This window comes from Engystomops pustulosus, chromosome 1 (genome assembly GCF_040894005.1).
Source record: "Engystomops pustulosus chromosome 1, aEngPut4.maternal, whole genome shotgun sequence".
Classification (NCBI taxonomy): Eukaryota; Metazoa; Chordata; class Amphibia; order Anura; family Leptodactylidae; genus Engystomops; species Engystomops pustulosus.
The window spans coordinates 218,061,757-218,083,071 of NC_092411.1; the positions used below are offsets into that span (position 1 = coordinate 218,061,757).

Sequence of the window (21,315 nt, forward strand, 5' to 3'; positions counted from 1 at the left end):
CTCACTTCCCTTGAAACCTTCTGTTCTCTGAAGCACAGCAGCTCTAATAAGAATTTAAAATAGAAAATATTTGCATGGCCTTCACATACAGTGCTTATACAGTGACACGCCAGATAGTTGTCATCATTTGGAAAGAGCCGCTTCACAGCATACAATAAGGATAAAAAACGAGCAGCGAAGTTACACAAAGTTTATAATAACTATAAATATTTATTAATATTCTGTTTTATGCCTTTATTAAATTTTAACAGCTTCCCAGCAAAGCAGATAAAGTAACTTGAAAACAGGGAATGGGAGAGAGGAGCTGAAGAGAGAGGAGGAGTCTATGGTGCAGGATCACGTCCCCCATAGAAGTCTTTCGCATCTGGTCATGGTGAGGTGTGCAAATCCTGTTTCACAGCACCGTAAATGAGCCGGGCGGCTGCACTGCAAAATATAGTCCATGTCATATATTTTGCTGTACTATAGTGGTGGCAACCTAGATTTCAATGAAGAGGGGAGGGGTGAGGATTGCTCACCCCTCTATTCACCTGCACCCAGCTGTATGCCCGCCCAGGCCATAGCATACGCTCGTTTGCATGAAGCCCAAGAAAGAGAGAATCTATGACATGTTCTTCCCCTCCCCTTAAGTGCGAGGAGCCCTTTTTTTCTTTTGTATAAATAAGATGCAGATTTTTAGTAATAACCATGACAGAGTGAGGAGATAAAAACCACCGACTGATGCTCTGATTGGCTACACTGATAATATAGCTTCTTATTGATAACTAAAATACTAGGCAAAGTTACCCAACTTGACAACAGCTGTAGATTTTTGGAAACAAAAATTATAACAGGAGATGGAAGAAAAGGCTAGGTTTACACCTTGTTTTTGTAATACGTTATAAGGAAACATTGTGCGGATTCCCAATGTGTCCTTACAACATAGGACACAGATCTATGCCACTGTATGCTTATACAGTGGGATACGTCTCCTAGTGATACCCCCTCCCTATGAAAAGGGGGGGGGCTAAAACGACAGCAGCTGGAAACTGGGGCTAGGTTACTACGGGTTTATTACTTATATTGGGCATACTTTACACTTCATACTTTATTGAATTGCATTGATTAGGACACTGTTCAGTGTTCCACTATTGAACCAGATCTCACATATTCCATTACAAAATAGTAATTCTGTACGTAGTAAATAGTAAGGATCGAATAGCACAATACTGCTTTATCACTAAAGTGGTTATGTTACTGCATTACATAGTCTTCCATAACAGAATTAGAGAAATTATGGCTGTTGACACATGTTATGTCACTGTATTGTCCATACAGTTTAATTTTCCTCCTGTTTTCCTGGTCCCTCTAGTAGTGCATGAGATAAATGTGGGCCTTCATTCCCAGTGCCTTTTTCCTGTGATCTGTAGCAGAGGTGCTTCACTCCTGAGCATGTAGATAAAGTGCAGCACACATTTATCTCAATTAAAATTAAGAGAATTTTCCTCTAGGTTTCCCCCAATGTTAAAAAAAGAAGAAAAAAACCTGGCCAAGCTAATTTTTAATACAATTCTAAAACATAAAATGTTATGTTGCAGATATAGTAAATATTAGTAAAGCAATCAATGAAGATGGTAGAAACCATATGCAGCAGTGAGAGCAGGACCGATTAATAAACAGAGATGGGTAACTTACGTCTCATTTTCTTTCACTATGTTTTCTAGCTTTAACCTCATTTCAGCCATTTCAGCCTTTATTAAAAAAAAAATAAAACAATATAAATATATTATATTTAAAATATGAATTGAATAAAAACCAATAAAAGCTTCACATTGGTGTTCTTTTACATGTAGGCAGAAATACAGATGGGTTAAATAAATGGAGATATGGATAGATAGACAGATACCTGATACAAATGAAGTTGGTTACTCATTTCCTCGCTGTATTTGTCAAATTCTCCAGTTAGAAAATCTGCATTTCTAGAGGAAGAAAACAATTTGCTTGACATACAGGTAGAAGTTACAAATTTCAGTGTAAGCCATGATAACAGTGCTGGTTCATTTTGTCAATTTTTAGATTTTTATAAATCCATCCTTCATATAAAAAAATTCTAGTATACACCAGGTTTTCCAAATGTTTATCTTCAACTCAAGGCTGCAGTACCGTGTTGTGTACAATAGAATTTCCTGACTTCTAACAATCTAGTAGCGATCAATTCTAGCATCCTATAAAAACCAAACCTTACCTTTTCTCTGCTAGATGGAATGCGGCAGCCTCAAAATTCCTCAAATTACCTCGAGTCTAAAAATACATAAAAGGATTGAAAATAAAATAAATTACTTGATGCTACATTATAAAATGTATATGTTGCAAAAATTACATTTCAGGCAAGGAAAGAAAAATAAAGTAAATACAGAATAATGAAATAGTTACCAAATTAATTTAAAAGGAAATCTACCACCAGGATGAAGAATAGTAAACCAACCACATTTACATGCTGGTGTGTGCCCCCCCTCTCGCAGGACCTTTAAGCTGCCCTTGCTTTCAAGAAAAAAAGGTTTTAAAATCATGCAAATAAACCAGTGTGAACCAGGCTCAATTAACACCCATGCAGTCCGAAGCCACTCCAGCTCATTTACATAATTTTAAAAGCTTTTTTTTTGTGAAAACTAAGGCTTAAGAGCAGGTCCTGCTAGAAGGTGCACACACCATCGTGTCAGTGTGCGGGTATACAATCCTTCATTCTGGTGGGAGATGATGTGTAAAGGGAACCTGTCATAATGAAACCCAATTTGTTCTGCAGGCAGCATGTTACAGTAGCGCTTGTGTGAGAAGATTCAGTAAAACCTGTCATTTATTCATTTAGATCTCTGGTAATTTTGAGTTCTGGAGTCCTGAGGGGGCGGTCCCATAAGTGACTGGCAGCCATATCTTTATACCTGGAGGGTTTCTCCCAATTGTTCTTAAATGTAGTACAAACAAGGGAATTATATTCCACAATTGATATAAATGTCAGATATCTTTCTTCCCGCAGAAACATTTTCATTTCCTTCCAAACAGTGAGTAAGGTAACCAATAAGACATTGAAATTGAAATATTCTTCCAGTGGAGCACGTATACTACTTGGTATTGTTAGGTGAAGGCCTGTGTTCTAGGTCATCCGCTTTGGCCCTTAACGCTGCAAGCTCAAGATTATGGCGTCACACGGACTTCCAAGTCTGAGATCCTGATCTTTATAGTGCACTTAGATATCCTTTGCAGATCATGACGAATAATAGCAACATTTTTGTTAGTATGGCTGACCCGGCACTGCAGGGAACACCAGAGGAGTTGACCGTAAGGTCATCAGGGGAATCAGATGACCTAGCAAAAGGAATAACATCCATAGGCCAGTGCCCACTATATGGAGCATCAGGCTGAGAGGGGGTTGCCTCAAAATTGTCTAGCTGGAGTCCCACATCTAAGAACAAAGCTGGTTGTGATGAGTTATGAGCACATGCTTCTAGCCCGAGAGGAACTTTCCTCTGAAATTCATTCCTTCAGGCCACTTGTGAGACCCTTGTGATCCCTTAGGGCCTCTCTGTTTGTTAGTCATCATGCCAGACACAGAGGTCTGAAGTAAATGCTTCTGGACTGTAAATGTGAGGAGCAGGGCCAAAATGGCAGCAGAGAGCCTGGAAGGAAGGAGACAGTAGGCAGCAGAAATCCCGGGGAGACATCCTCAAGACTTACAGCAAACACTGTGCGATAGTACTGGCAGGATGATGGGATTGCCAGGATGGATGGCGGGAGCTCTCACTCACGTTCACTCACATGCTCAACCAGTCCTCGCCCCTCTAACATTTAATATTAATAACGTTAGCAATTCAAAACTACTATAGCGGAATTGTATTTTTCTCAATGAGGAGGAATGGGATTGAAGTCTATGCATTGGTGACAACATATGACACATATTAAAAAAAAGGATGACAAAGATGAAAAAAACTCAAAGGGAGTAAAGAGATATTGACCCAATCCATAACCCATTAACATTGATACCAATGTTATAATTGTAGTACCTCTTCATCAGAAAACATCTTTTCTTCATACGGCTTTAACGGTTCTCTTGATTTTTGCTCTAGAAATAAAAGATAAATATTTTATCAAAACTGAGCAGTGACCGTGTAGCCGCAGGCCTGCGCAGACAGCAGGACTCTCGGATGAGGGCGCGCAGGTATGAGGGGCTGAGCGCCAAAAAAATTTTGGTAGGTGGAACAAAGAGGCTACTGGGGCGTGGAGTAACCACGCCATGTAGCCTCAGCTCCAGCTACTCCACGCCCCAGTAGCCGCTTTACAAAATTTACATATTTACTGAATGAAAGTTAGCAAAAGATTGCGAGGATGTGAGGATTACCCCCTAAAAGGGCTATCCTCACATCCTATAGATCCACCTACTACCCAATCTACCTTTATAGGTAGATATGTGGTGGTAGGTTCCCTTTAATTTAATTCCTCTGCCATATACACATATACATTTCTTCTGGATGTTAATAAAAAATTATTTACCTTCATTAAAATAATTTCCCATAAAAATGTAGTAATATACTCCCTTAAAAACTAAAGAGAGCTACATTTGGACATGACCACCGTCTCTGGAGTGATTGTGCAAAGGAACAAATAGTTTTTGCATATAACTGATGGCCGGTAGTTACTGTATGTCCCACAGTTGTCTTGTAGCAATGAACACCAAATCAATGTGGTTGGGCGCCTCAATAACGCATCTCTGGCCACTGCTGCCAGGATGCAGGGGTGGTCGTATCTAAGGACAGCTATTTCATTTCTAAGGGACCAAATGACTACATTTATGGGAAATTTATTTAAATAATAATTTCTTTATTTATATATTGCACATAAACTACACAGCATTGCAAAGAACAAGCCAAATCAGTCCATATATAAGAATATATATATATAAGTTGGGGGAAATATAAAACTCAGCGCCCCAGTGGTCGGCTTTTTTCGGCAGCTGATAAACTTAATATGCAACAGAAAGTAGACATCTCTGATTTCTGTGTAGTGTTGGGACGAGGCTATTGTAGAGGGGGTGAAGTTGTTTGTCTTGTGTGTATGTCTGTTGGTGTGGTTGGTTGTTATGGTCAGACTATGGTATCTCTGGTGTTTATGCTGTCAAACCCCAGTGGGTTTATTATGTCTGATGTTCCCATGCAAGTTACTGATATTTGAATGTCACAATATGCTGGACTATAGTATCAGAATTATTGTCTTGGTTAATTTCCAATGTAGTTATAAAATTGGGAAAATCAAAAATACTTAAAAAAAATAATAGTTTCAGACGAAAGCAAAGTAAATATATCAAAATCTCATGTCCAAGACCTCCCATTCTCAGTACAAATGAGACACAGCACACACAGATCTCTAGAAATGACTTATTCACCTGAGGATTGCAGGAGCTGAAGCTCGTAAACATCTCTACTAACAAGCACACACTTTGGGGAGCACAGCAGATGTGCAAGGTGACAGACGGAAACTCATTAACCATGCCTTAAATGGGTGCTTTAAAATGTCAAAGACTTTTATTGTATGTGATTTAGGGTAATGAGAGTCAGATTAATATCCACAATAATAATCATAGGCTTTTATTAGCCCATTTATCAAGTAAACAAAGCATGACATAGAAAAAATGAAATATGTGTCATGTCATCATGCAATGAAAGCGACTGCCTGCATAAGACAGCACTATATCAAGTAGATTAAGTGACCCCCCTGAGAGGTTCCCTATAGAGGAAGAAAAGGACTGTTAGACAGGTTGTCCTCATTCCTGATCCTCCACAGTTCCTCCGTTTACCACTAGCCTCTCTGCATTAGAGTCTGCCAGAAAATGCCGGAGACTGCTCCTGATTTTTAGACCGTTGAGTTCTATGGCAAAACTTTCAAAACATGATCTGTGCAGGGTGGAGGAGATAAATTGTAATATCAAATATTGTCTTTTGTTGATACAATGATTATCTTTTTTTATTTAGGAGTCTATTTTATAGCTATCTTATAGCTCCTAACCGTCACGGATACAGTGGAACAGTCCCGGTTTTTTAACTCTGTCCCGCCTTCCCGAGTGGTTGAAGACATACCCCACATCGCCCCTGATTAAGGGAATTTTGTAGCCGCCTTACCAGAGTTCTGTCCCCATCCCCCTACATGAAACTACGCAGACCTCTGCTTCACTGACTGGCTCTCAACGGAATCAAGGTGCTAACTTGAGACAGCACCCTAAGATGGAGTGCATGGGGGAGATTGGTACCGTATATACTTGTGTATAGGACAAAAAATGCTGAAAAATTTTACTTCGGCTTATACACAAGTCAACAAGAGAAAAAAAAAACATACATACTCACTTTCTGGCTTCCGGATCCTTGTCACTGGTCCTCTTCTGTCTTCCGGATCCTTGTCACTGGTCCTCTTCTGTCTTCTATCGCTGTAACAGCCGGCCATGCGATCAGCCAGCCGGCGCATACTATGATGCAGCCACTGGTGACGTCATAGTATGCGCCGACTGACAGATAACATGGCCGCGCCTATGCCGGCTGTTACAGAGGAAAGAAGACAGAAGAGGACAATGGAAGGTGAGTATGTATGCAAGTATATTTTTTTTATGCGGGCTGGCAGGCTGGCTGTATACTTAACGGGGCTGGCAGGCTGGCTGTATACTTAACGGGGCTGGCAGGCTGGCTGTATACTTAACGGGGCTGGCAGGTGTCACCAACTCTCTGGCTGGGGAGGGAGGAGTCGGGCAGTAGTGATTTACATAGGAGCCCCTGAGGCTCATTTGCAATATTTTAAAAGACAATTTTCTCCAAAACTAGGCCAGTAGAAGATAAATGAAGAACAGGTCATATTTCAGAGGACACACAGAAGACTATAAGTGTGTTTGCTGTATAATACTGCATCCAGGTGGTAGATTTCCTTGAACATGGTAAAATGCCATGGAAGGACACCTATTTCAGATGTGCACAGAAAGAAACCACACTATCAAAATTGGAGCATGGATTCATATAAAAATCAACAAGAGGCGACTTTAATGCATATTTCAGCACAAAATATGTGCCAATATAAAACATGAAAAATAATCTGTAGGAATATGGTTGTAAAGTGTTGTACCAAAGACACAGAAGACCGCTGACCTTCTTCCACTTATAATGTTCTAGAATATGTGCAATCAGTTACTCACCGTGATCTCGGCGGGAATCAGCCCCCACGCTTGCCATTTCACCGCTCCTAAAAACACAAAGCACTTCCAATGTAATTAACTTGTAAATAATTCAGAAATAACATGTCTTACAACAGCTATGAAAAAATAAAATGATTCAATGAGAATAATGACGGTTCATTACTTAAGCGACGACCCCAAATGCTGGATCGATTATGAATAAAAAGAGCACAGCATATTTCCAATATTAGACTGGCTGGTAACGCGTTGGCAAATAAAACCCTATTACTGTCTCGCCTTCTTCTTCAAGAAACTGTTGCCGCTCAAGGCAATATAATAACAGCTCACAACAATCTCTAATTATAGCCTCAACCAAATTTGTCACATTCAGTATTATTATATGCTCACTAGCTTTGCTTCCGCTACACATTAATATTTACAGAGCATTTCCATGACATTTCTATTTATATAAGGATACAATTAGGAGAATAAAAGTATTTGTGGAGACAGGCCGAGCCCCCTCACCTCTAGCAGGTGATGCTTAGAGTATTTCCCTCAGAGCGCGGGCGCATGATGGCAACATAAGCAGCTGTACTTAAAGGGAACCTGTCACCAGGAGACCCATTTTTAGCACTCCCCCAGTCCCCACAGAGCATAGTACATACACTGCCAAAGTGTTTTTGTATAAAAAAATTGGTTTTACAGAAAAAAAGATGTTATATTGTACCTTTCATTAGCATCTGCTGTGTGACTAGGCAGTTGCCTTTTGGGAGGGGCTGGAAAGGAGCAGTCCCCCCCACCCTTGGGAAACATGTGACCTTTTCAAATATATGAAAAACTCCCCACACTCTGGATTGGCTGTAGAGGAGCAGGGGGCGTCGCTAAGCCAAGTGATGGGTGTTTTCATATATTTGAAAAGGTCACATGGAGAAGCTGTACCCCAAGGGTGGGGGGAACTACTCCTTTCCAGCCCCTCCCAAAAGGCAACTTATCCTAGTCACACAGGAGATGCTAATGAAAGGTACAATATAACATCTTTTTTTCTGTAAAACCAATTTTTTTTATACAAAAACACTTTGGCAGTGTATGTACTATGCTCTGTGGGGACTGGGGGAGTGCTAAAAATGGGTCTCCTGGTGACAGGTTCCCTTTAATGCCATGGTCCAGAGCACCATCATACGCACGGGCACAACTACCGGGGTATCAGGTAATAGAGTGTTCCTGTAGAAATCGGACATCAGACAGCGTCCCCAATGAAAGGAACACTCCATTCAAAGCTAATTCGTTGAACAATCCATGGTGCAGGGCCTGAACTGAGGAGCTTGACTCATTTTAATTGCATCTCTATAACGTAGAGTCCTGCTCCTCCCTTCAGGCCTGACACAAGGTATAACTAAATGAATCAATGGTGCATGTAGTGTCCCTTTATAGGACATCTACACCAGGACAAAGGACTGTAAACTAAGCACACTTACACACAGGTGTGTGCCCCCTATGGAAGGACCCTCTCTCAGTTTCTTTAGCCATTGTTTTTACACAAAAAAGTTTTACAAAATTATGCAAAGAAGACTGAGGGGGTTCCAGGGTTCATTGACGGCTAAAGAAGCTAAAAGAAGAGAGGATCCTGCCATACAAAACAGCGTCGTATGGCCGTAAAAACGCGGAGAAAGCTAGAGCATGCTCTATCCTTTCCGGTGTACAGTACATCACCGTACCACTAGGGGGAGCCATAGTTGTCTATGGGGACATATACCTAGCCGCACAAGCATACCTTCCCACAATGGTTGTGTGAATGCGGCCTAAGCCAGAGTGCACCCACATGCAGGTTCTACCTGAGAGCCTCCGCATAAATCGCCTCTCACAAAAAGCTCCAGATTACAGAATGCACTTACTAATGCAGTGATGCCCCATCTACAGCTGACAGGGCAACTGCGGGACATGTTTCTAATGTTTCCAGCTGTCTGGGTGGAAGCCCGCAATTCAGTAAAAGGCGCAGGGGGGGGGGGGGGTAGTGTTCTGCCGTGGACATTTCTGTAAAGGGGTGGGGGTGGCTCTGCCGTGGACATTTCTGTAAAGGGGTGGGGGTGGCTCTGCCGTGGACATTTCTGTAAAGGGGTGGGGGTGGCTCTGCCGTGGACATTTCTGTAAAGGGGTGGGGGTGGCTCTGCCGTGGACATTTCTGTAAAGGGGTGGGGGTGGCTCTGCCGTGGACATTTCTGTAAAGGGGTGGGGGTGGCTCTGCCGTGGACATTTCTGTAAAGGGGTGGGGGTGGCTCTGCCGTGGACATTTCTGTAAAGGGGTGGGGGTGGCTCTGCCGTGGACATTTCTGTAAAGGGGTGGGGGTGGCTCTGCCGTGGACATTTCTGTAAAGGGGTGGGGGTGGCTCTGCCGTGGACATTTCTGTAAAGGGGTGGGGGTGGCTCTGCCGTGGACATTTCTGTAAAGGGGTGGGGGTGGCTCTGCCGTGGACATTTCTGTAAAGGGGTGGGGGTGGCTCTGCCGTGGACATTTCTGTAAAGGGGTGGGGGTGGCTCTGCCGTGGACATTTCTGTAAAGGGGTGGGGGTGGCTCTGCCGTGGACATTTCTGTAAAGGGGTGGGGGTGGCTCTGCCGTGGACATTTCTGTAAAGGGGTGGGGGTGGCTCTGCCGTGGACATTTCTGTAAAGGGGTGGGGGTGGCTCTGCCGTGGACATTTCTGTAAAGGGGTGGGGGTGGCTCTGCCGTGGACATTTCTGTAAAGGGGTGGGGGTGGCTCTGCCGTGGACATTTCTGTAAAGGGGTGGGGGTGGCTCTGCCGTGGACATTTCTGTAAAGGGGTGGGGGTGGCTCTGCCGTGGACATTTCTGTAAAGGGTGGGGGTGGCTCTGCCGTGGACATTTCTGTAAAGGGGTGGCTCTGCTGTGGACATTTCTGTAAAGGGGTGGCTCTGCTGTGGACATTTCTGTAAAGGGGTGGCTCTGCTGTGGACATTTCTGTAAAGGTGTGGCTCTGCTGTGGACATTTCTGTAAAGGTGTGGCTCTGCTGTGGACATTTCTGTAAAGGTGTGGCTCTGCTGTGGACATTTCTGTAAAGGTGTGGGGGGGGGGCTCTGCTGTGGACATTTCTGTAAAGGTGGGGGGGGGCTCTGCTGTGGACATTTCTGTAAAGGTGTGGGGGGGTTCTGCTGTGGACATTTCTGTAAAGGTGTGGGGGGGGGTTCTGCTGTGGACATTTCTGTAAAGGTGTGTGGGGGGCTCTGCTGTGGACATTTCTGTAAAGGTGTGTGGGGGGGCTCTGCTGTGGACATTTCTGTAAAGGTGTGGTGGGGGGGCTCTGCTGTGGACATTTCTGTAAAGGTGTGGTGGGGGGGCTCTGCTGTGGACATTTCTGTAAAGGTGTGGTGGGGGGGCTCTGCTGTGGACATTTCTGTAAAGGTGTGGTGGGGGGCTCTGCTGTGGCCATTTCTGTAAAGGTGTGGGGGGGGGGGGGCTCTGCTGTGGACATTTATGTAAAGGTGTGGGGGGGGGGGGCTCTGCTGTGGACATGGTTTGAACGCTAAGCGGGCCCCTAGTCGTGTGAACATCCCATGGCCAACGGGACAGTTAATCTGCCACTGCACCTGTCAGCTAAAGAAATCGGACATGTCTTTATTAATATGTGAAGCTAGCCTGTCTTATTTAGCTGACAGGTGTCCTTCGATAGAATTTACAGTACATTCTTTTAAAAGGGGGGGAGGTGGGTGTTCAAGAGGTTACAAAATTAGGAAAAGCTATAAAATAATACAACAGTACTCTGTTGCCTTAAAACGGGTTACTGACCCAGTTGTGGTGTTCTTGTGCTAGAATTTATTGAATGCCTACAGGGGTACATGAGAGATTAACATTAGGTCATCACTTTCAATCTTTTGGAAAGCGACAAACACAGTTTCCGTACAATTTTTTGATGTTACTTTGTAATCTTATTTCCTTAACTTTTAAACATCAGAAGTTTGCCTGTCATTAGGCTACTGGACCAGGCAAATAGCGAAGAACGGGGGGCATCGCAGGGAGGCAGCTAGAGCAGAACGGGGGGCATCGCAGGGAGGCAGCTAGAGCAGAACGGGGGGCATCGCAGGGAGGCAGCTAGAGCAGAACGGGGGGCATTGCAGGGAGAGCGCTAGAGAACAGGGGGCATTGCAGGGAGAGCGCTAGAGAACAGGGGGCATTACAGGGAGACAGCTAGAGAACAGGGGGCATTACAGGGAGACAGCTAGAGAACAGGGGGCATTACAGGGAGACAGCTAGAGAACAGGGGGCATTACAGGGAGACAGCTAGAGAACAGGGGGCATTACAGGGAGACAGCTAGAGAACAGGGGGCATTACAGGGAGAGCGCTAGAGAACAGGGGGCATTACAGGGAGAGCGCTAGAGAACAGGGGGCATTACAGGGAGAGCGCTAGAGAACAGGGGGCATTACAGGGAGACAGCTAGAGAACAGGGGGCATTACAGGGAGACAGCTAGAGAACAGGGGGCATTACAGGGAGACAGCTAGAGAACAGGGGGCATTACAGGGAGACAGCTAGAGAACAGGGGGCATTACAGGGAGACAGCTAGAGAACAGGGGGCATTACAGGGAGACAGCTAGAGAACAGGGGGCATTACAGGGAGACAGCTAGAGAACAGGGGGCATCACAGGGAGACAGCTAGAGAACCGGGGGCATCGCAGGGAGACAGTTAGAGAACCGGGGGCATCACAGAGAGACAGTTAGAGAACCGGGGGCATCACAGAGAGACAGTTAGAGAACCGGGGGCATCACAGAGAGACAGTTAGAGAACCGGGGGCATCACAGGGAGACAGTTAGAGAACCGGGGGCATCACAGGGAGACAGTTAGAGAACCGGGGGCATCACAGGGAGACAGTTAGAGAACCGGGGGCATCACAGGGAGACAGCTAGAGAACAGGGGGCATCACAGGGAGACAGCTAGAGAACAGGGGGCATTACAGGGAGACAGCTAGAGAACAGGGGGCATTACAGGGAGACAGCTAGAGAACAGGGGGCATTACAGGGAGACAGCTAGAGAACAGGGGGCATTACAGGGAGACAGCTAGAGAACAGGGGGCATTACAGGGAGACAGCTAGAGAACAGGGGGCATTACAGGGAGACAGCTAGAGAACAGGGGGCATTACAGGGAGACAGCTAGAGAACAGGGGGCATTACAGGAAGGCAGCTTAAGATGGGAGGCTTTATAGGAAGGCATTATAAATGAGTGGGTGTGACAGGAAAGGGCATTATTATATGTGGGGGCCACTTCAAGAGAACCTAACATTTAAATTAACCCACCCAAAATAAAAACTACATAAAAAACTATGATTAAAAAGCATTGCCCTTTTACCTAAATGGTTCCTTTCCATGTTACACAATCAGTTTGTAAAGTTATATGCAACTAACCTGAGGCAAGTCCAATGATATTAAAGGACATCTACCACCAGATTTATTGATGGTAGACTGCCCTCAATTACCTGCTCGTTCTGTTTCCTAGAGGATGGAATTGTTTGTGTCATGTTCAGGAATGTCGTCATTCTTCTAAAAATAACTTAATGAAAATATGTACAGTGAATGAGGCGGAGGGGGCTCCGGCTATGCCACCAGAGTGCCTCTTGGCTCTGCCATTTTTTTTTTTAAACAGTTTTTATAACAAATCAGCCATACATAGTGATATACATTTTCTACGTTACAATTGTAGTCATATGCTGTAAACAATAATACATAAACATATTGTCTTAAATTCACAGTATGTCCATTGCACATATACGACATGGAGTATGCCTTTGCGGTGTGCATAACACTCCTTCCAAAAGAATGGCATTATGAGAAAAGATAACAACTTGCTTCAAGGAAAACAAAAGTAGCATAACATATTAAACAGCGTTAATCACTATAACACGGTGTTGACAAGTTATCAAATTAGGCATTTGTTTCTTCTATTTATTGCACCAGCCCAATCTCTTTCCCGGGGGGGCACTGTGTCGGTAACGTCAGAACGGGAGTTTTGCTGCCTCCCCACAAAGTAGGAGTGATATATCTGTCACATTATGTTTTGACCCAGTTCAGGTGCCTGGGACTAGCTCACATTTAGCTGATCCCTCATTGCATTTCTGAGTAATTAGAGTGCTGCGAGTCGCATCATACACTGCAGATCTGCTCAAATTTATGTTTGCTTTCTATGCTTTTATATCAATTTTTCATATGCAATACTTGATTAGATTGGAGTTTCCACACACTTATCCATCTTTTAATATATGCACGCCCCTATTCTCTTAGGCCCCTTTCACACTTGCGTTTTCTGCGCGTGCTTTTGACGTGGAGAACTTGCATTGCACTCTGACCCATTGTAATCTATGGGTCTTTTTAGACTTGCATTTTTTTTCACGCACACACGCGCATTTTTTTTAACGTGTGTTTAGGGCGCGGTCCCACGGTGCGTTTGCAAACGCAGACGCAGACCAAACCACGCCCACCGGGGCGGTCCGCGGTCCGATCGCATCGGCGTTTTCCATAGAAACATAGAGAAACGCCGATGCGATCGGACCGCGGACCGCCCCGGTGGGCGTGGTTTGGTCTGCGTCTGCGTTTGCAAACGCACCGTGGGACCGCGCCCTCAGATCTCTACTTTTGCAAGTCACGCGCGTGAAAAACACACCATACAAGTCTATGGAGATGCATGAAAAACGCATTGCACTCTGAGACTCTTGCAAGTCCAATGCACGTGCAATGCGTTTTTCATGCATCAATTGCCATAGAAAAGATAGAGCTCAGTCCTGAGTCCATTTCACGCACATTTTCTGCGCATGAAAAACGCATTGAAATTGCATCAAAAACGCGCGTGAAAAACTGAGACACTGAACAAACTCTGACTGAAAACTGATTGCACTCTGATGCAAAATGTGCGTTTTTCACTGACCAAACCCTGATCGCACCCCGATCTGCCTTGCTGGAGGAAGACAACCATGCGTGGAAGAAGGAGGAGGGACTGTGCACCCCCAGGTATAATGAAAAATAGGGGTGTGCATATATTCGGCTCAATCACATATTTTTATAAAGTTATTATGAGAAGAATGCAGACGTTCCTGAACATGGCTGAAACAATTCTATCCCCTAGGAATCAGGATGAGCAGATAAATGAGGGCAGTCCACCATCAGTAAAACTGATGGCAGATGCCCTTTAATGCATTATAAATTTTACTTGCACTGCCCTTCTTCCTTGCTCCTGATTGACTGGTCTCACTGCTACTACATGCTGCTGTGTGAAACTAGTACTTGTGGACCATCTGCCAATATTCAACTTCAGACATATAAAGCTCTGAGGTAAAAAATATAGTGTGTCAAATGTTTTACACAGTACCTTGCTGGAACATTGACAGAAAAAGTTCTGTTACATCATTGAGCACTTCATATCACATGACCAGGGTCATGTAATCCAAGGTCCTTTACCCAGAAACATTAACATCTACCTTATGTACGTATCTGATCACATGAAATCACTGCATGCCTCAATGGAGGCATGAGAAGGAGTAGAAGTCAATGGAGGCATTCTACGATTTCAAGTGAATAGATACAGAGGTGCAACGATTATAGTCGGAGCAGATACAACTGGTCCCAGGACCACTGGAAAACCTGGGCCAGTGGCTGTCACAAGAACTCTGTCCTGCTACTATGCGCTGCATCACACTGGACGTAGACATCACCAAATGCTGGCAGTGCCGACATCACTCCGTTGTCGGCACTGGGTGCTTTACAGCTGCAATTTATCAGGAGGGATCAGAAAAAAGGTATATATATATATATATATATATATATATATATATATATATATATATATAATACCTATATATGTCCATATATCAGAACAAAACAAATGGATACAACTTTGCTTACAATTCTCATTCATTCCATACAAATACACATAATAAAATCCAACTTATATTGAGATTCAGAAATGAAACACAAGTTCCCACCAATAGCAGTCACATCATACACACAACGTACACTATGAAGTTACCACAAGCCCTGCAGCACGGAGACTCCAACCGCTCACAACACACACAGGACTACTTCCGGGTCACATGACACCGGGAGGCTAATCAGCGCACAGCAGTAGTGGTGCTAGGCAACAAGGGCTTGTAGAGAGCGGGAGGGATCTGCTAGTGAGTGCGCGAGACAGGGATAAGCTGGAGCCAGTGTAATACTCCAGCACGGCCAGGGGTGGCTGCAGTGTAGTGACAGTCCTCACATGGAATAGTCACTAATAGGAAAGAACATGAACAATGGGGAAAGCATATACATTAATATATATGAAAGTATAAAGAACAATAGAGATTTATCACTGCTTCTTCACCAGAATTTGTGATTATTATCAGTGATGGCAGCTGCACCCCATGTCGTCCCAGGAGTGGGTGGGCCCTTGGCGTTCCTGCACCATCCCTGCACACTTTTTTAAAAACTTTCATTCGCAGGTTTTTACACAAAACTAAGTCTGCGTATAAAAAACAAGATAATACATAAAGAATAAAAGGTAACCATTATCAGGGAGAGGAGAGAGAGAGAGACATATATATATGCGTGTGGCACTGGCCTTCGGCCCCTTCCACACTTGCGTTGCAGATCACGTCAGAGTCTGATCAGGGTGCGATCAGGGTTTGGTCAGTGAAAAACTGACATTTTTCATCAGAGTGCAATCAGTTTTCAGTCAGAGTTTGTTCAGTGTCTCAGTTTTTCACACGCATTTTCGATGCATTTTTCACGCGCAGATAACGCGCGTGAAAATGACTCAGGACTGAGCTCTATCCTTTCTATGGCAATTGATGCGTGAAAAACACATTGCACTTGCATTGGACTTGCATGTGTCTCCAAGTGCAATGCGTTTTTGATGCATCCCATAGACTTGTATGGTGCGCTTTTTCACATGCGTAACTTGCAAAAGAAGAGCATGCTGAGATTTAAATCTGCGTTAAACAAAATACGCGTGTGTGCGCGAAAAAGAATGCAAGTCTGAAAAAAACCCATTGATTACAATGTGTCAGAGTGCAATGCAAGTTCTGCACACCAAAAGCACACACAGAACAAGTGCGTAAAAAAAGCAAGTGTGAAAGTGTTGCCCTCAGTGTGAAATTGCTCAGGAACGCTAAGTACTTGTCATCTATACAATTCTTACCACTCCCAGCAGCACTCTGCTCTGGGTCCTGATGCTAATAGTATGCACCGGCATCAGGACCCAGGGCAGAGCAGCCCATGGAACATCAAAGAAGCCCCAGTGTGGCCAAAGGGGCCAAAAATGAGCAATGAGTGTTGAGTATTTATTTTCTTTCTGCTCTGGGGGTATTATTATAATTCCTCACCAAGTGCTACAGCCGTTGTTATGCCACTAGTGGGGGCGCTGTATATATCTTTGTACTCCTTGGGGGGGGGTGTATTGTATGTTATGTATACTAGGGGTGGCGCTGTGTATATATGTGTTACTAGGGGTGATGCTATATATATATATATATGGCAAAGTGGAGAATCTCTTCTTTCAAATGAATCTAAAATTGTGTTTCTAGGTGCCATGTATCCGGAGATATTCAGGTTTAAAGTGAGAATATCAGGTGCGATTTTTATATATAAACGTCACTCCCAACGCCATTTTAACAGTTAATATCTCAGTTTTCCTGACACTTAGAAACACAAATTTATAAAATTGATATAAACTTGATTGAACCTAACAATAACATTTCTTTCCTGAAACTGGACATCCCCTGTATTTATGTCTCTGACACAGCCTGCACTCCCAGGTCTTTCTCCTTCTCACGCTTCATTCTAAACATTCCTCTCCCATGCCAGGGACTGGTCACATGATCCTGACGTCATTAGGAATTAGGAAGTAGCTCTTAGTGATGACACATGTGCAGTGAGTATGTGTGTGGCTGCTAGCTGTCCTGCCCGCATCACTGTCCTGGAGAAGTAGGAAGTGCGCTGTTCTCTGTCTGCATGAAACTCATGCCAGAAACTTCTTCCACTTCTACAAGGTAGGAAAGGACAGAATATCAGTGTGGGGGATTACCTTGTTCTATGTCACCTCTAATACCAGAAATGCAGTGGTCACCACTAGGGCAGTGTAAGGTGATAGTAATGTGTTAGGGGCAGTAGCATAGAATAAGTAATAGTGTAAGGAGATGGTAGTGCAGTGCAAAAATAATGGGTTTGCAGCCATAAATATAAAACTGAATATTTATGTTCTTGATTAAGGACCTTTTTTCGTACATTTTTCACTCCTCACCTTAAAAACCAAATTGCACCATTTTGTTGTGGCTTAGGTTTTTACGACTTTTACGGTATGCTCCAAATAACACCTCTACTTTGTTTGGTACATTCATACTAAATTCATACAGGTTTTACTCTGTTTTAATAGATTTTTTTTAAAAATCAAAACATTGAAAAATGTTTTTTTTTTTCATTTTGCCATCTTCTTTTTTATACTTTAGGGTATGGAGCTGTGTACAGTGTCATTTTTTGCGAGTTGAGATGACGTTTTCATTTTGAGAATTGTACGACCTTTTGCTTGCTTTTTGTAAATTTTTTTTATGTGTTGCAAAATGGCAAAAAAGGGGCGTTTTGACACTAATGTCCATTACAGGGACCAACAGCGTAAATAACCGTTATTATATTTTTATATACCAGCAATACCTTACATGTTTATTATTTAGGGAGGTGATTTCAACATTTTTTTTTTCTTTCTATAACCCGAGGCTGTCGCCACCCATGAAAAGCAGTGGCTTTTTGCTTCAATATGTAGCAAACGCTTCATACATCCTTAACAGCTCGATAACGTACAGGTACATCATGGAGTGTGAAGGAGTTAAATAGATAATTATATTACATATTGTTGACAGGTAGCACCCTACAAAAGATCACACAATGGTGAAAATACTTGAAACAGACTAATGAGTTGTAGACAGACCTTACATGGGTGGCCCAGTGTGATGCTGGATCCCCACGTGTATGACTGTGAGCATATATCGTCTTCAGAGGTTGCTTTTCTTGTTAAACTTGTTTATTGAAAAAAATAGCTCAGCATCGTGTACATCTTGTCGGTATATGAAAATACACACAAGTGGAAGACCACATCTTTTACAGGCAAAAATTGGAGGTTACATATTGAAAAAGTAATAGGCATGTCATATGAAAACAATAACCCCCCTCCCCAAAAAGATATATATATATATAGTGGGGAAAGGGAGTAGACTCAATACAGGCAGTCCCCGGGTTACATACAAGATAAGGTCTGTAGGTTTGTTCTTAAGTTGAATTTGTATGTAAGTCGGAACTGTATATTTTATCATTGTACCCCCAGCCAGAACTTTTTGGTCTCTGTGACAATTGGATTTTCAAAATGTTGGGTTGTCATAAGAATCAATATTAACACTAAAGCTTCATAACAGACACATTTGATAACTGTCACAGCTGATCATTGTAGCCTAGTACTAAAGTACAATAAATTACCAATATCCAGAGGTCCGTTTGATACTAGGGGTCGGATGTAAGTCGGGTGTTCTTAAGTCGGGGACCGCCTGTATTCCATTGACATTGGAGGTGGGTCTCCAGAGAATTTGAGATTCATTTTTTTCACTCTCTACTTTTAAAAACTCACTTTTATTTTTCTGTGTAACAAATTGTACTTCCTAATACTTATATATATATAGGAAACCTGTCATCAGGATGGTCATTTTTATGTTAATTTCAAAAAATCCTTTGTCAGTAATATGAATAAATCCAGTGCTTTTTAATCGATTATTTTAAATTACTTGGCCCCCCCTGCCAGCAGTGTGTGGTGAGATCCATGGGCAAGGAAGGTAGTTTAAATGGCATGAGTACCCATCTGTCCCTACCTAATTGCCACCTACCCTAAGCATGACAACTTAAGGACGTTTTCTTCCTGCGCCAATGTGCAAACATTGAGACAAAGACTGGACAGTAGAAGAGTAGTCGACAAATACGCGTCAGAACCAAGGAAAATGCAGTACAGAATCGATTGGCAAAAGGGATGGTCAGAAAACAAAGGGTCAAGGAATCAGTAAGCTCCAATAAAGACTTATAGCAACCCAATAAAAATGTCAGGCACACTTTATATGAAATGTCAGAGTCTCAGTACAGAAGGTGATTGGACCATATCCCTGACATCCAGGTAGAAATACGAGTGGAGGAAAATCACATCCATCTTGGAGACGGCCAAGGAATAAGAATTAAGGAATAAAGCAATGTTCAGACTAGTAAGGACAGAATATAACCACTTAACAAAATCAAACTCATCCTCACAGTGCATTCTCAGCCGAACTGTACTGACAAAGGATGGCACTGAAGATGTTACAGCTATATACTGGATAAATGGATACTTGTAACATCACCAAGCAAACAATCATAAATCTAAATTAACACCTGCATTTGGCAGTTTTTCTTTCCAATATTGAAGTTAGTGGAAAAAATAGCCCAGCAACCAGCATTTTTTTCTGCTATTAATAACATAAGCATAATGTAAGGTGTTCTCCCATTGGTTTCAACCAATTTGATATTAAGGGCTTATTCTTTTGATGTGCTAAATGAAACCTGCTACAAAGATTTTGGCCTTCAAACCACCACCAATCTACCTTTATCAGTTATCAACCAGTAGTTGACTTGTAACAATGTATCCAGCCTATACATTGCGCCACAATCAACATCAAAGCATGACTCTTTTGCACCAGTTCTTTAGGTCATTTGAAGACATTGTTCAAAGATTTTTTTCAACACAATGCTAAATCTCACAGAATACTGAAGGTCATCATAGTAAATCTGATATTATACTAGATAGGAAATTGTTAACAATTTTATGGGCCTAAATCCATATTCCCTGGTTCCCTTTAACGCAATAACAATGAGGTTTTATAAGCGTTGACCTTAGAAAAGCAATTGTAGCTGACAATCATTTTGGGAAGGTTAGAAGACCATTTCCCAAAAAGCCTATCATTTTACACTGAGCAAGATCATTCTCAAATGGAAAACATTTAATATTTCGCAATCTTCCCAGCAGTGGACAACCCAGATAATTCACCCTGAGGTCAAACCATGCAATGCTCAATCCCATGCAATGCAATTCTCAATTTCATGAGAAATTTCCAAAAAAAAACTCAGCCAAGTCTACAGGTCTCTGTTGTCATTACAAATCTTCATGACAAAAGACAACACAACAGCTCAAGGCTTCCATGCCTCTTATTGAAATTATATTAGAAAATATACTGAAATTATACTAGAGGTGTTTCCATTCTAGGTACTAACTTTCAGAGACAACCCAGGTTTTGATAGATATTTTGGATTTGACAGATATCCTGTCTGTGATGCCAAAATTACTTATACAAATTGTATTACATGTGCCAATCTGCTTAAAGGGGTTGTCCAGACTTTAAAAAAAAAAAAAAGATTTATCAGACTGGGGTTGTTGTAAAAAAAAAAAAAATCAAAAAAATCTAAATTTATGCTTCTCTTCTGCGTTTGCTGCCGCTGTTTTTCTTTTTTTTTTTTTTTACAGAGGCAGGGATACCTGTCCACTGAATCTACCATATATACTTGTGTATAAGCCTAGTTTTTCAGTACAAAAAAATATGCGGACCTCGGCTTCGTTCCTGACTTTTCTCCTTTGCTGCCATCCCTGACCTTATATGTCCCCTGTCACGGGTGCCCCCACGATCCGAGGTCCCTGCGTGGTCCTCCATGTTCCCCAGCTGAAGCCCCTGCGCCAGACTCTCCTATCCCGGCTCCTGCTATTCTTCGAACTGGGCGTGCGTGCTGGCTGCCGAGAATTTAAAGGGCCAGTGCACCGCTGATTCGTGCAGTGGCTGAAAACCTCCACCTTATAATCCGGCCCCTCCCTTCCTGCTTTGCCGGATCTTTGTGCCTCACAGCCTAAGAAAAAGCTTCCAAGCGACATTCCTGCGTTCCTGTGTATTCCTGCGTTCCTGTGTATTTGTGCGTTCCTGTGTGTTCCTGTGTATTCCTGCGTTCCTGTCTATTCCTGCGTTCCTGTCTATTCCTGCATTCTTGTGTGTTCCTGCTCCTAAGTCCTGTGTTGCCGTGGTACTAGAGTCCCTACGTGTTCCTGTGTTACC

General features: G+C 42.9%; 2 protein-coding genes across 6 annotated transcripts in view; one reads left to right on the forward strand and one right to left on the reverse strand.

Annotated features, from left to right (window-relative positions):
* SCLT1 (sodium channel and clathrin linker 1) overlaps positions 1-15,349 on the reverse strand; it is a 105,187-nt gene extending 89,838 nt beyond the window's left edge. For 2 of the 3 annotated variants that reach the window (XR_011849201.1, XM_072119401.1), the window contains exons 1-6: positions 15,191-15,349; positions 7,202-7,248; positions 4,038-4,096; positions 2,225-2,280; positions 1,886-1,958; positions 1,675-1,730 (exon numbers count right to left, since the gene is read on the reverse strand). Coding sequence is in view for 2 of the 3 variants with exons in the window: in XM_072119401.1 (XP_071975502.1) it covers positions 1,675-1,730; positions 1,886-1,958; positions 2,225-2,280; positions 4,038-4,096; positions 7,202-7,238 (281 nt within the window). In the remaining variant the exon portion in view is untranslated. The remainder of the gene's footprint in view (positions 1-1,674; positions 1,731-1,885; positions 1,959-2,224; positions 2,281-4,037; positions 4,097-7,201; positions 7,249-15,190) is intronic. The other variant, XM_072119402.1, reaches the window with a different exon arrangement.
* Positions 15,350-15,360: 11 nt separating this feature from the next.
* The window catches only part of LOC140074009 (UPF0462 protein C4orf33 homolog), a 58,294-nt gene continuing 52,339 nt past the window's right edge, over positions 15,361-21,315 (forward strand). The window contains exon 1 of one of the 3 annotated variants that reach the window (XM_072119404.1): positions 15,361-15,547. The gene's annotated coding sequence lies outside the window, so the exon portion shown is untranslated. Of the gene's footprint in view, positions 15,548-15,618; positions 15,717-17,038; positions 17,206-21,315 lie in introns of those variants that run through there. The other 2 variants (XM_072119405.1, XM_072119403.1) reach the window with 2 other exon arrangements.